Source organism: Equus asinus, chromosome X, assembly GCF_041296235.1.
Source record: "Equus asinus isolate D_3611 breed Donkey chromosome X, EquAss-T2T_v2, whole genome shotgun sequence".
NCBI classification, from domain to species: domain Eukaryota; kingdom Metazoa; phylum Chordata; class Mammalia; order Perissodactyla; family Equidae; genus Equus; species Equus asinus.
Genome location: NC_091820.1, coordinates 66,651,871 through 66,668,145, shown reverse-complemented (window position 1 = coordinate 66,668,145; position 16,275 = coordinate 66,651,871). Strand labels below are relative to the sequence as shown.

Here is a 16,275-nt window from a genome sequence, read left to right as displayed (position 1 = left end):
TGATGTGTGATGGATTCAGAGGCATATGGATTGCCAGCTGCAGGGGTGCAGAGGGAGGTTGTTGAGATATGTGCACTGGTTGCTGTGAGCTCCTCTTTTTGTTCTTTGTTGTTAGTTGCCCCCAAATGGCTCAGCCACACCAATTTCCTCAGTGTTCTGGGTGCGGCAGAATAGAAGCTGGCCTCTTGGGAAGTACCTCAAAAGTCGGGGGATGACAGACCTTCACTTTGTTCTCTCCGTTTTCTATGGAAGAAGTTGCTAACCAGGGGTTCTCTGTGCCAGATTTGGAAAGGGGTAATGCAGATAAAGCGAAACTGTTGTTCTTACGCTTTTAAACATGGTTGATCTTGAACTTTGTGCTTCACTGGGGTGCTGGGACCTCTCAATTGGACTACAGAGTCCTCATAAAGGCACTTTTATCCCTGAATGGTTTGTCAAATCAGTGTGTCTGTGGGATACTATCTTGCCAACATCACATGTCTTACCCAGTTTTACCCTAATGTTAACCACTTATGTTACCGTGGTACATTTCTCAAATCTAAGAAAACAATTTTGATACATTGTTATCAACCAAAGTTCAGACTTCATTCAGATTTTACCAGTTTTTCCTGTAATGTTCTTTTTCCATTCTAGGAACCAATCTAGGATAATACCATGCATTTAGTTGTCCTATCTCATTAGGTCTGTGGCAATTTCTCAATATTTCCTTGTCTTTCAAGATCCTTGATATTTTTGAGGAGTATTGGTCTGATATCATGCATAATGTTCCCCAGTCTGAGTTTGTCTGCTTTCCTTATGATTAGACAGGGTTTATGTATTTTTGAGAATGACACAGAAGTGCAGTGCCCTTTTTATCACATCACATCAGAAGATACATGATATCCCCATAACACCATTGGTGATGTTAACCTTGATCACTTGGTTAGAGTAGTATTTTCCAAGTTTTTTCACTGTAATGTTACTATTTTTTCTTTATCATACTCTATTATTTTGAAGCAAATTACTAAGTGCTACCCACCATGGGAGGAGGAGAATTAATCTCTACATCCTGGAGAGGGAAGTATAGCTATTTGTTATTTGAAATTAATTTGTGAAAAAGATTTGTCTCACTCCATTTATCTATGCAACCTTTTATTTATATCAGTATAAACATGAATGTTTATTTTGTACTTTGGGTTGTAATCTAATATTATATTATTAATTTTGTTGCTCAAGTTGTTCCAGCTTTGGACATTAAGAGATCTTTCAGATTCGGTACTGTGTCCCTTTGACATGACCCCATTCCTTTTTTTTTTATGAACTTCCTAACTCTCTGGCACTATAAGCTCTTCTAGGCTCATTTTGGAATTTCCTTTTTCCAGCTTTAGAATCAGCCATTTCTCTAAGAATATCTTGCTCCTTTTACTCCAGTTTAATTTTAGTAAGAAAAAATATTTTGCCACTAAAATTTCTTGGGATATATGTATTTATACAATTGTCTTACCATATTCTTCTTCCTATTATTTTTACTTCTCAGTTTGTAAGTAATATTCCCTAGGAATCTGTATTGTACAATCACAGTTTGCTTGTTTTGTATTTTTAACTGTCCCAACAGGCAGAAATTCATGGAGATATATCAAAATACTTGTATATATAAAAAGCCTGGATGAAAAGCTTAAAAGTAATTGACATGCCAGATATTGTCTTGACCCAGTAAGATTTCAAGTAAACCTTGTAATCACAACTGGAATATTTTCATCACTAAGAATCTCCATTTCTGGATCAACTAAGTTACTTTTTTTTTTAAAGATTTTATTTTTTCCTTTTTCTCCCCAAAGCCCCCTGGTACATAGCTGTATATTCTTCGTTGTGGGTCCTTCTAGTTATGGCATGTGGGACGCTGCCCCAGCATGGTTTGATGAGCAGTGCCATTTCCACACCCAGGACTCGAACCAACAAAACACTGGGCCACCTGCAGCAGAGCGCATGAACTTAACTACTCAGCCACAGGGCCAGCCCCCAACCAAGTTACTTTTTATAGTAATTTTGCTTAAGAAAAAAATGTTACAAGGCATTGTGAAAATTTTTGTAACTTCTTTCTATGCAGACAACAAAAGGTGAATGTGAAAGTTGATTTCACCAAATGATGAAAGAAACATCAATATACAATTTTTATTATCCAATCTGACAGCACATAAAAAGTATACTTACCCAACAGGACAATTAATTTTGTATCTGTTGAGTTGAGTTATTTCCAGGAATAAGTTCTTAATCTAGTTGGATTTTTTTTGTTTGTTTGAAAATAAAATCACAATGAAACCAAAGCCCTTCCTCAGCCATTTATTGCGTATTTTATTTATGTAGCATCTATTAACCATAGTATTCTGCTATTTTCTAGGATTTGAGGTGAGGGGAGGATATGTAAGAGACAAAAAGTCAAAGGAAATTCGCATACCAAGGTATGCAAGGTAATAAGACATCTTAAAATCAGTTATATGACTAAGTCTCTGAAAATCAGCATAATTTAGCAAAAATAAAATTACCTTTGGAATCAGAGAAACCTGCTTTCATTTCTCTGCTCAGAAACTTATCTCCTATTTTTGTGGCAAGTTACCTTAGGCAGATCACTTACCCTCTCTGAGCCCCAGTTTCCTCCTTTAAGAAATAATGGTATTTATACCTACCTGTAAAGACTCGAGAGAAATGAAGTAACATATATGCCACAGTGTTTAGTATGTAATAAGCGTATAATAGTTATTATTATCATTTTTATTTCTATTTTTTCCAAATGTTTGGTAAAAACATTGAATGTGACAAGCAATCAGAGAAACTGGGACATTAAAGACAGGAAATAATTTTTGGATAGGCAAGAAGAAAGCGTTATGGATAGGGAAACAATATAAGCAAAGTCGTAGAGGTGTGATGATGCATAGAATGTTTGATGAACAGCCAATATAAAAGAACATGTAGAGTGAAAAACGGTAAGATTATGGAGTCATGAATTATTAACCTTTATGCCTTAATCCTAGACAATATGTATTGACTCCCTGCACTGAAAGATGAGGGAAATAGCCCTATAACATGCATTTCCTATACTCCCCTTCACCGTTTCTTGATTTTTGTTATATATATGTATACATATATATAATATCTATAATTAAACAGCCATATCTCATAGATATTGCAGTTGCAGTTCCAGACCACTGCAATTAAGTGAATATCACAATAAATTGAGTCACACAGATATTTTGGTTTTCCAGTGCATATAAAAGTTATGTTTACATTATATATAATCTATTAAGTATGAAATAGCATTATGTCTAAACAAGTACATACCTTAATTAAAAAATCCTGTATTGCTAAAATATGCTAACCAACATCTAAGCTTCTAGTGGGTCATAATCTTTTTGCTAGTGGAGGGACTTACCTCAGTGGTGATGTCTGCTGACTGATCAGGGTAGTAGTTGTTGAAGGTTGGGGTGGATGTGGTAATTTCTTAAAATAAGACAACAATAAAGTTTGACACATTGGTTGACTCTTCCTTTAATGAATGATTTCTCTGTAGCATGTGCTGCTGTTTGAAAGCATTTTATCCACAGTAGAATGTCTTTCAAAACTGGAGTCAATCCTCTCAAACCCTGCCAATGTTTTATCAACTGAGTTTATGTCATATTCTAAATCTTTCATTGTAATTTAAACAATCTTCACCATGAGTAGATTCCATCTCAAGAAAACACTTTCTTTGCTCATCCATAACAGGCAACTCCACATCCATTAAAGTTTCATCATGAGGTTGCAGCAATTCAGTCACATCCCCAGGCTCAACTTCTAATTCTTGTTTTCTTGCTATTTCTGCCACATCTGCAGTTACTTCCTCCACTGAAGCCTTGAACCCCTCAAAGTCATCCTTGAGGGTTGGAATCAACTTCTTCCAAACTCCTGTTCCTGTTGTTATTTTGATCTCTTCCCATGAATTATGAATGTTCTTAATGACATCTAGAATGGTGAATCCTTTCCAGAAGGTTTTCAATTTACTTTGCCCAGATCCATTAAAGGAATTACTATCTATGGCAGCTGTAGCCTTATGAAATGCATTTCTTAAATAATGAGAATTGAAAGTTAAAATTACTCCTTGATTCATGGGCTGCAGAGTAAATGTTATGTTAACGGGCATGAAAAGAATATTGATCTCATTGTACATCTCCATCAGAGCTCGTGGGTGATTAGGTGCATTGTCAATGAGTAGTAATACACTGAATGGAATCTTTTACTGAGAAGTAGGTCTCAACAGTAGGCTTAAAATAATCAGTAAAACATGTTGTAAACAGATGTACTGTCATCCAAGCTTTTTATTCCATTTATAGAACCCAGGCAGAGTAGATTTAGCATAATTCTTAAGGGCATTAGGATTCTTGGAATTGTAAACGAGAATTGGCTTCAACTTAAAGTCATCAGCTACCTTGGCTCCTAACAAGAGAGTCAGCCTGTCTTTTGAAGCTTTGAAGCCAGTCATTGACTTCTCCTTTCTAGCTGTGAAAGTCCTAGATGGTATCTTCTTCCAGTATAAGTCTGTTTCATCTACATTGAAAATCTCTTGTTTAGCATAGCGACCTTCATTAATTTTCTTAGCTAAATCTTCTGGATAACTTGCTGTAGCTCTACATCAGCACTTGCTGCCTCACTTGGCACTTTTATGTTATGGAGATGGCTTCTTTCTTTAAACCTCATGAACCAACCTCTACTAGTTTCAAACTTTTCTTCTGCAGCTTCCTCACCTCTATCAGCCTTCATAGAATTGGAGAGAGTTAGGGCCTAGCTCTGGATTAAGTTTGGCATAAAGGAATGTTGTGGCTGGTTTGATCTTCTATCCACACTACTAAAACTTTCTCCATGTCAGCAGTAAGGCTGTTTCACTTTATTATCATTTGTGTAGTCACTGGAGTAGCACTTGTAATTTCCTTCAAGAACTTTTCCTTTGCAATCACAGCTCAGCTAACTGGCACAAGTGGTCTTAGTTTTGTGACTATCTTGGCTTTTGACATGCTTTCCTCACTGAGCTTATTCATTTCTAGCTTTTGATTTAAAGTGAGAGATGTGTAAGTCTTCCTTTCACTCGAACACTTAGAGGCCATTGTAGGGTTATTAATTGGCCTAATTTCAATATGTCTTAGGAAATGGAGAGGTTTGATGAGGGTTGGATAGATGGAGGAACAGCTGGTCAGTGGAGCAGGCAGGACACACACAACATTTATCAATTAAGTTTGCCGTCTTCTCTGTGTGTGGTTCATGGTGCTCCAAAACAATCAGAGGAGTAACATCAGAGATCCCTGATCATAGGTCACAAGTACAAATAGAATAATAATAAAAAAGTCTGAAATATTGCAAGAACTGTCAAAATGTAACACAGACAGAAAGTGAACAAATACTGTTGGGAAAATGGTGCTGATAAACTTGCTCAATGCAGGGTTACCACAGACCTTCGATTTGCAAAAAAAAAAAAAAAAAAAAAACCAACAATATCTGAAAACTTCAATAAAATGAGGTATGCTTGTTATATATCTTAATGAGAATGTATGGCATTCACAACTTAATCAGAATATACGACATTTGCATTCTATTCTGTAACCATAAACCCTTAGTTTATTCTTAAGTCTATGATTAAATAAATAGAATAAATGTTTACTACCAATTCTTTTTTTACAACTTCTCCATTCTTCTTTAGTTAGTTGGTTTTCATCTTTCAGTAATTTTTTCTCCCATCAGAAAGAATCACAGTTGCTATATACCCTGAGTTCTCTCATGCTTTAGAATGTCTGCTATTAAATGTACATTTGATCTAAAACTTAGCTAGTATTCTTGGGTCACATTTTCCCATTGTCTTCTGACATTAGCTGTATTTGTGGAGAAGTCCCATATCAGCCAGGTTTTTTTCCTTCTCCACATGACTCCTTCTTTTCTTGGTTGTCTTCCTTATCCTTAAAATTTAATAATATAAACAGGAGATAATTTGTTTTTAATCAGTCTCTATAAGACTATGCTGGAAAACAGAGTGCAGTCTTTACATTTACAACTTTAGTTCTTCCCTTAGCTTAGAATTTTTTTTTTGCTGTTATATCTTCTAATACGTTTTGTCCTCCATTTGTAGAGTAAAAGTTATTCTACTTCAGCATTATCTGTACTAGATCATCTTTGTTCTTCATCTCTATTATTTTTTCTCTAATTACTTTAATTTCTCTGCCTTTATCCTCTGCATCCACTGTGACTATCTCAGAATTCCCCTCCATTTCATTAATTTGATTTTTAACAATTCTACTGAGCCCCTTGCATTTTCTAGTTTGTTCATTTTCAAATTGTGTTTTATGGTTGTCAAATTATTTCCTTAGCTCTGAATCTTTCCTTTTGATCTTATCTGTTGATTTTTATCTGGCTTTTGAGCACCTTTTATGTTTAGCTCATAGTTTTAATAAGTTCTTCTATTAACTAAGCATTCACTGGGAATTTGAATTCGCTTCTGTTCCTCGGGTTACACATTGGATTTTCATCAGTCTTTTCCATCCTATGCTCAATTTTGTTCCTTATGCTCACCTCCAACTTTTTCTGTAGTATATTGATGGAGTTTTGTTTTGTCTTAGCTTGCTTATACTTTATAGGGGCAGCTTATGGAATTCTTACATTTGCCTTTATATGGTGTAGATATGTTTTATTTGACACTATTCATTCTTTTTCTGATACCTTCATCTTCACTTCCCTTTCTAGTTGTATTTTGAGGGCTAGTGTATTGAAGTTCTGTCTATTATTTTTGTAACCTACTGACTTGAGAGTGGAGACTAGGTGTAAGTTCCTCTGAAGTTGTATGAAACTTTTGTTTCAGAGCTTGGACTCTGCAAATCTTTCTGAGATTTTTTAAAAATGTCCTATGTCAAGATTCACTCCACTTGTGTCTTTTTCCCATGAGAGATTCTTCTTCACTTTAGATTATTTCTCAAATTCAGCATGGGATACTGAAAAATGATAAGTTAAAGAAGACTTTTCTACTATCCTAAAAAGCTGTGATGGTAGTTGGAGTCTTCTTGCAACAGGATTTTCATTACTTTTGTGCCTCTATGTCCTCCTCAGTTTCTTATTCTTTAAATTGTTTCTGAAAGTTCTCAAGATTCTGAGATTCACCCTATTTCCACAGTACAGAGTCTCAGATATAAATGATTTGTATAAGAGCAACTCACAACTGAGGTGGCAGCAGTAGTGTCAATGGTTGAAGCCAAGAGATGCACCAAAACCCAGCCATGGACACAGAGAGGGTGTGGGACAAGAGCACCTCCTACACCCTCTCAGCAATCCACACGCTGCTTGTGAAAGAACATAACCATTGTTTTTCTTCCAGAAGACTAAAGTACTATTTCAACAACAACAACAACAAAGTGAATTTAGAAAAATGACTCTGAGAATGATGTCACAGAAGATGGCAGATTGGAAGCTCCAGGATTCAATACTTTACACCGCAACAATTTATTCGGCAAAAAAATGTCAGAAAGAACTATATTGAGAGCTTTGGAGTCCAGCTGAACACTTCCAGTATCCAGGAGAGTCCTAGATAAATAAAGAAGCTGGTAAATTGCAGTGAATTTTGTCATTTTCATAGCAATTACCACTCCCTTCCCCCATAGTAGACAGACACGGGAATGATAGACCACATTACTGTTGTGGCTTTCTGGTACCAGGGTAGGCAAAAGGACTTTGTCCTAAAAAAGTTGCAGCTGTGTGATTGATATGCTTGGTGGTCACTGAAGGACCAGCACAATATGACCATTGTTTTAATCTCCTCAGGGTGAAATGATTCCCCAGGTAGCATATATTGAAAGAATTTAAAGAGATCATGCATTCTTTATTTTTTCTTTTCTCATGTGGTCCAGGTATTCAAGGAAATTTCTATAGCGTGTGCCTCTATAGAAATATAGAAAGACTGAATGGTGATAATGGAATAGAGACTTCAATAACCACACAAGACTTGGGGGGCTGCCCTCATGGTCTAGTGGTTAAAATTCTGCATGCTCCACTTCAGTGGCCTGGGTTTATGGATTTGGATGCTGGACACAGACCTACTCCACTCTCTGGCCATGCTGTGGATGCATCCCACGTACAAAGTAGAGGAATATTGGCATGGATGTTACTTCAGGGTAGGTCTTCCTCAAGCAAAAACAAAAAAAAAGAGGATTGGCAATGATGTTAGCTCAGGGTGAATCTTCCTCACCAAAAAAAGAAAGAAACTGAACCACACAAGACAAAGATTATAATCTTTGCAAAAATAGCTTGGAAATGTCACTGAAAAAATAGAAAACTGCAGCAGTCAACAAGCAAAAACAACAATCCTGAGGGAGAAGTTGATTTCCTGGGTTACCACATTACAATATTCAAAATGTCAACTCTCAATAAAAAACAAATTTGAAGCATACAAAGAAACAAGAAAGTGTAACTATTTCATAGGGAAAAAGAAATAAACAGAAACTATCCATGAGAAAGCACAGACTTTGGACTTACTAGACAAAGATTTTAAATTTGCAGTCTTAAATATACTCAAAGAGCTGAGGAACTCATGGACAAATAATTAAAAGCAATCAAGAAAATAATGTGTGAACAAGCATGGAAAATCATAACAAAGATAGAAATTATGGAGCTGAAAAAAGTAATAGGTGAAATGAAAATAATACTACAGAAGTTCAACAGATTTGAGCAGGTAAAAGAAAAGAACAGCAAACTTTTCAACAGTGTAATGAAATTTACCTAGTCTGAGGAGAAGAAATAAAAAGGAATGAAGAAAAATAAAATCTAAAGGTACAAATCTGACACAATCAAGTACATCAACATGTGCGTTATGAGAATCCCATAAGGAGAAGAGAAAAAAGTAAGGGTCAGAAAAAATATTTGAATATATAATGGCTGAAAACTTCCCAAATTTGATTAAAGTTATGAATCTATATACCCAAGAAGTTCAATGAACTCCAAATAGGATAAATCTAAAGATATTCACACTGAGACACATTATAATCAAACTGTTGAAGGCCAAAAACAAAGGGAAAGTCTTGAAAGCATCAAGAGAAAAGGAATTCATCACATACATGGAATCCATGATAAGATTAACAGCAAATGTATCATCAAAAACCAGGGAGGCCAAAAGGTAGTGGGATGATATATTCAGAGTGCTAAAAGAAAAACTCTCAACCAAGAATTCTATATCTGGCAAAACTATCCTTCAAAAATGAAGAGAAAATTAAGACTTTCACAGATAAACAAAAGCTAAGAGAGTGGGTTGCTAGTGTACCTTCCCTATAAGAAAGCAAAAGGGAATTCTTAAGGTTGAAGCATAAAGACAATAAATGGTAACTCAAAGCCATATAAAGCCATATAAAGATCTCTATTAAAGGTAACTAACTACATAGATTAATATAAAAGCTAGCATTATTGGATTTTTGGTTTTTAACTCCTCTTTTTATTTACTACATGAGTTAAGAGACAAAATAAAATAATAATTATAAATATGTGCTAATGGACATATAATGTATAATATAATTTGTAACAACAATAAAATAAAGAGGATAATGTGGATAGGAGCACAGGAGTTAAATTATGTTATTGAAGCTAAGTTAGTATCAATTCAACTAGATTGTTATAAATTTAGGATGTTAATGGTAATTCTCATGGTAACTACTAAGAAAATTAATTTAAAATATATAGAAAAGAAACAAAGAGGGAATAAAGATTTTACACTACAAGAAAATCAAATATGAAGGAAGTCAGTATTGGAGGAATTGAGGAAACAAAAAGTATTTAGACATATAGAAACAAACAGTAAAGTGGCAGAACTGAATTCTTCATTATGGATAATTACTTTAAATGTAAATAGATTACACTTACCAATTAAAAGAGAGGATTGACAGAATGGATTTTAAAAAACATAATCCAAATGTATGTTGCTTATAAGAAACTAACTTTAGACTAAAAGACACAAATATGTTGAAAGTGAAAGGACAGAAAAAGATATTTCATGCAAATAATAATCAAAATAAAGCTGGTGTGGTTATAGTAATATAAGACAAAATTGTTACACAAGACAAAGAGAATATTATATTTTGATTACTTGAAGAATTCATCAAGAATATACAAGTATAAACATTTTTACATCAAATGCCTTAGACCCAATATATATGAAGCGAACATTAACATAATTGAAGGGAGAAATTGAAGCAAATATTAACATAATTGAAGGGAGAATACAATAATATTTGGAGACTTTCACACATCACTTTCAATGATGGATAAAACATCTAGACAGAAGATCAATAAAAAATAAATAACTTGAACAATATTATAAAGTAACGAGACAATGGACATATACAGGACACTCCACCTGACAACAGCAGAATAAGTATTCATTTCAAGTACACATGCAACTTTCTCCAACTAGAACATATTTTAGGGCATAAAACAAACCTCAATAAATTTTAAAAGTTTGAAATCTTACAAAGTATACTCTTCAACCATAACGGATTTAAACTAGAAAGCAGTAACAGAAGAAAAACTGGAAAATTTACAATTATGTGGAAATTAAACAACACACCCTTAAACAACAAATGTGTCAAAAAAGAGATCACTATAGAAATTAGAAAATAATTTGACACAAGTCAAAATGAAAGCACAAAATATCAACTTATACAATACAAGAAATTAGTGCTCTGAAATAAATTTATAGCCGTAAATCACTACATTAAAAAGGAATAAAGATCTCAAACCAAGAAACTAACTTTACAACTTGAGGAACTACAAAAAGAAATGCAAACTAAACACAAAGGCAATAAAAGGAAGAGAAAGAAAAAGATTAAAGCAGAGATTTAAAAAGCAAAGAGAGAACAGAAAAAATGATAAAGAGAATCAACAATACTAAATATTGGTCTTCTGAAAAGATAAACAAATTGAGAAAATTTTAGGCAGACTGACTACGAAAAAAAGAGATAAGACAAACAACTAAAATCAGAAATGAAAGTGACCTTAAAAAAGTTACATTACAGTAAATCTGTGACATTAGATAATCTAAATGAAATGGGAGAATTCCTAGAATCACAAAAATTACCAAAAAAAATGGAATTTTCCTAGGAATACAAGATTATATCAACATAAGAAACATAAGAAAATCAATCCATGTAATATACCATATTAATAGAACGAAGGAAAAAAACCCAGAATGAACATCTCAATAGATGCAAAAAGCATCAGACAAAATTCAACACTCTCTCATTCTTTCAGTGATAAAAACACTCAGAAAGGTACTTCCTTAGTATGATAAATGAAATTTTTGAAAAACCCAAAGCTAGCATCACACTCAATGGTAAGAGATTGAAGGCTTTTGCACAAAGATCAGAAACAAGACAAATACGTCTGCTTTTACTACTGCTATTCAAAGTTGTACTGGAAGTCCTAATCAGAGCAATTAGGCAGCAGAAAAAAAACAAGGAAATAAAAGTCATACAAATTAGAAAGGAAGAAGTAAACTATCCCTATTTGGAGATGACATAATTCTGTATATAGAAAATGCCCCAAAACCCACAGGAAAACAACTAGAGATAATAAATGAATTCGACAAGTTGCAGGGCACAAAATTCACATACAAAAAGTAGTTATGTTTTGGGCCCAGTCCCATGGCTGAGTTGTGGAAGTTCTGCATGCTCTGCTTCAGCAACCCGGGTTTGCGGGTTCAGATCCTGGGCATGGACCTACTCCACTCAGCAGTCATGCTGTTGGGCTGTCCCACATAAAAAAAGGATGAAGGAAGATTGGCACAAATGTTAGCTCAGGGTTAATCTTCTTCAAGCAAAAAAAAAGTTATGTTTCTATATACCAGCAATGAATAATCTGAAAAAGAAATTAAGGAAATTATTCCATTTATAATAGCGTCAAAAAGAATAAAATATCTAGGAATAAATCTAAGGAGGTCAAAGTGTTTGCTCTAAAAACTACAAAACATTGCTGAAAAAAACTTAAGTCCTAATGAATTGGAAAGCCATTTATCTTCATGGATTGGAAGTCTTAATATTGTTAATATGGCAATACTCCTTAAAGAGTTCTACAAACTCAATGCATTTATTATCAAAATTCTAATGGTGTTTTTAGCAGAAAAAGAAAAGGCAATCCTAAAATTCATATGGAATTGCAAGGGTCCTCAAATAGCCAAAACAACATTGGAAAAGAAATACAAAGTTGAAAGACTTATACTTCTTAATTTCAATGCTTACTCAAAGTTACAGAAATCATAACAGTATGAGATTGGCATAAGTATAGGTGTATAGACCAATGGAATAAAAGTGAGAGTCCAGAAATCAACCCAAATATACATGGACAATTGATGTATGACAAGAATTCCAAGACAATTCAATAGGGAAAGAATAGTCTCTTCAACAAATCCTATTGGATAGCTGGATAACCACATGCAGAAGAGTGAAGTTGGACTCCTCCTTCATTCCATACAAAGATTAACTCAAAATGTAGTGACAACTCATATATAAGAGTTAAACTATAAAATTATTTTTAAAAATAGAGGTAAATTATCATGACTTCGGATTTTGAAATTGAGTTTTAGATTTGATATCAAAGGCACAAGCAACAAAATAGAAAATACATAAATTGGACTTCACCAAAATTAAAAAGTTTTGTGCAACAGAGCACATTATCAAAAAATAAAAAGGGGGGCTGGCCTGATGGCATAGTGGTTAAGTTCACGCACTCTGCTTTGGCAGCATGGGGTTCATGGGTTCAGATCCCAGGTGCAGACCTATACACAGCTCATCAAGCCATGCTGTGGCAGTGTCCCACATACAAAATAGAGGAAGATTGACATGGATGTTAGCTCAGGGACAATCTTTCTCAAGTAAAACAAAAGGGGAAGATTGGCAACACATGCTAGCTCAGGCCAATCTTCCTCACAAAATAAATAAATAAAATAAAAATGTAACCTACAGAATGGGAAAAAATATCTGCAAATCATACATCTGGTAAAATTTGGCATCTAGAATATGTAAAGAACTCTTACAATTCAACATAAAGTAGACAAACAATTCAATTCTAAATGGGTAAAGGAATTGAATACACATTTCTGCAAACAAGATATAAAAATGTGCAACAAGAACACAGAAAAATGTTCAATCTCATTGGTCATAAGGAAATGCAAATCAATACCATTATGAGATACCACTTCACACCCAGTAAAATGACTGTAATGGGAAAAGAAACCCAAATATTAACAAGCAATAAAGCACGACATAAAAACACTTATACATTGATGGTGACAATGTAAAGCGATACAGGGGCTATGGAAAACAGTTTGCCTCTTTCTCAAAAAGTTAAACAGAATTCTTATATGACCCAACAATTCCACTTCTAGGTATATACCCAGGAGAAATTAAAACATATGTTCACACAGAAACTTGTACATGAATGTTTATAGCAACATTATTTACTGTGGCCACAAAGCAGTAACAACCCCAATGTCCATCAATGGATGAAGGGATAAACAAATTGCGGTATATACACACAATGAAATATTATTAAGCCATAAAAATAAGTGAAATACTGATACATGTTACAACTTGAATGAACCTTGGTTTTAGTGAAATCAAGAAACACACATATAAGAAAAAATCAAGATATAAAGTGAATATCCATGTGATTTTAACTATAAAAAATATTGATAGCAGAAGGGAGATACACAAAATTATTAACTCTGTGAAATAGTATTATGGTAAATTTTAAATTATTTTAGACATTTCTATATTTTCTAAGTTTTCTGCCATAAACATATTTGCTTATGTTGCTTATCAGATTTAAATTTAAAGCCAATAGTGAAAATAAAATATACCTGGACTTGATCTTGAGGTTGGAATAAAATAAAAGTTTTGCCAAATTGTGTCAAATAATTAGGCCTTCTTTTAGTTCTGAAAGTCACATTCTTTGAGTTTTTAAGGCATTAAAGGAGTGGTTATTAATTCCAGGAACAATTGCTGTGAAGAAATATGCTCTTTGGAGGGTCATTGAAATCCAGCTTTTATATGTTATTATTATTAAGACATAATTCATATACAAACACCACTTTGCCTAGAAATGGATATAAAAATCTGTGTTCCTCTTGTTTGATATTTTGACTCATTGCCACATTTTAATTACTCATGAAGTTTCTACACATTGTATTTTACTGAAGATGCAAGCTTTAAAAATCATTGGTATTTTGAAAATCCAAAGCTGAGGTGATACATGCTCAGGTGCTAATTTATTTACATCAATTAATTTCAGGCCTCTGATGTAAACCAATTAGTATTCAACACTTAATGGAGTCATTATCTGTCAGATTAGCTTCTAGGAATGCTTGTCACTACTGCAGGACCAGACACCAAAACTTTGCTAATAAAAGTAGCAGAATTAATGGAGTGAACAGCACAGATAATGACTTAATGTGGAACATACAGTATAGAAAGAGGCTGATCAGCTGTCTCCAAGAAATAAAGATATCAGAGAGGCAGCTACCTTATTCCCCCCAAAATGAGTTGAGACAATGGTATTCAAAATCATCAAAGGTGCTCGTAGTCATTGTAAAATTGTGTTATAATAAGTCATGTCCAATCTTCTTGCCTGGTGGTCAGATGACATAGTATGCAAATAGCAATGAGTTGTATTCTATGGGAACTTCAAGTGGCTATTTCTAATGGCATGAAAGGCCCACAAGGAGAGCGGTTGGTGGAATCGATAATCATGTATCAATCAGAGGAAAGATTATGTGGTGCTCACAATAAAGGATCATGACGCCAACTTCTAGATTTCTCACTAGTGGAGAGAAATACTCTCAAAGGTAGACTAGTGGTAGAAAATGCACTATGGTTTAGAGAAAATATATCAAGTGTTAAATATTCATTAGCAAGTGGTGGAGGCAGATCCCTTTTATGAATGCACAACATACTCCATGGCAAAGTTGTCAGTGATCAGTAAAGACTAGAAAGCTTTGCTCAGGGTGATAGGGCAATTGAATTAGCATGTAATTTGGTCTCTTAATAAATGCATATTTTTGTCAGAATACCCTGGGAAATTTTCATTCAAATTTGGGCTATTTTCTTTTGATATTATCAAATTTCTCTCTTTCTACTTTAGTATATCAGGCAGAATGAGAAGTCCAGTATGAGCTTAATCTGAAAGTCTATAAATCTGCTATAAGGACAATCATGGAGACACATGATTTAATAGTTTAGAAGTCTTATTAAATTGGGAATGTCTTTGAAGGAAGGAGTGAGCATTCCAGGGTATTTTTTTCTTGTTGTCTTTCAATTATCCTAGTACAGGCCATGCACAAAGTTTACCTTTAAGATATTTTGTTAGTTGGCTATCATTGACTAACTAGCTTTTGGCCAGAATAGCACTTAAGAAGTTAGCAGCTATTGACAGTGTTAAACTTAGCTTCTCTTAATTAATGCAATCAGAAGCATAAGCTATATTTTTTAGAATACATATGTAGAGATTTTTAAAGTCCAGAATTGCCTGGTATGCTTGCTTATAATTCTTCTTCCTGACCTGAACCCAGAGTTAAGAAATCAGAATCTCTGGAGTTGGGCAGAGAAATATCCAAATTAAACAGGTATAGCAGATAATTTTGACATAAAACTATAATGTACATAAGCTTCTGTGCCTACTCTCTCTCTTAATGCAGGAATACCCTGTACGGACTTTCCAAAAGGAAGTTTTCTGGCCTGTGTTTGAAGACCTCAGTGACTACCAGTTCACTCACTCCATTGCAGCCTTTCAATTAATCAAATACTTACCCAGCATCAGCTCTTAAAAGAACACCATGTGAGTAAAAGTCTATCCCAATCTAATCAGGGACACTGACACATGTGCCACTTTCATACAACGGTGAGTAGGATTAATGGTATTTCAGATACAAACAATGTCCTTGTGGAGCTGTTGTATAAGAAGAGATTCAATGTGAGCAAATAAATCTGGGTTAGCTTTGTGAAAGAGGTAGGATTGAAACGGGGTGTTTGTTACAAGGAATGGAAACATTTAAATTAGCTCAAGAATAAGAGGATGGTGATTGCATGTGGACTGAAATGGAGAAGTCATCAAAACAGAAGCTGCTCTAGGATCTAGCTACTGTTTCAAATTCTCTAAGGGGCCAGTTGGTCCTGGGTCCTTATGACATATCTCCTCTCAGCATAAATGGTCTCTTCTTTTTTTCTCCATCTCAATCAGCTAATTCTGCTTCTGCTTAGT

General features: G+C 34.3%; 1 protein-coding gene across 1 annotated transcript in view; it reads right to left on the bottom strand.

Annotated features, from left to right (window-relative positions):
• CYLC1 (cylicin 1) overlaps positions 1-4,180 on the bottom strand; it is a 168,834-nt gene extending 164,654 nt beyond the window's left edge. Inside the window, exons 1-2 of the mRNA XM_070501762.1 lie at positions 3,688-4,180; positions 3,407-3,474 (exon numbers count right to left, since the gene is read on the bottom strand). Of these exons, the coding sequence (XP_070357863.1) occupies positions 3,407-3,474; positions 3,688-4,180 (561 nt within the window). The remainder of the gene's footprint in view (positions 1-3,406; positions 3,475-3,687) is intronic.
• Between the last annotated feature and the right edge of the window lie 12,095 nt (positions 4,181-16,275).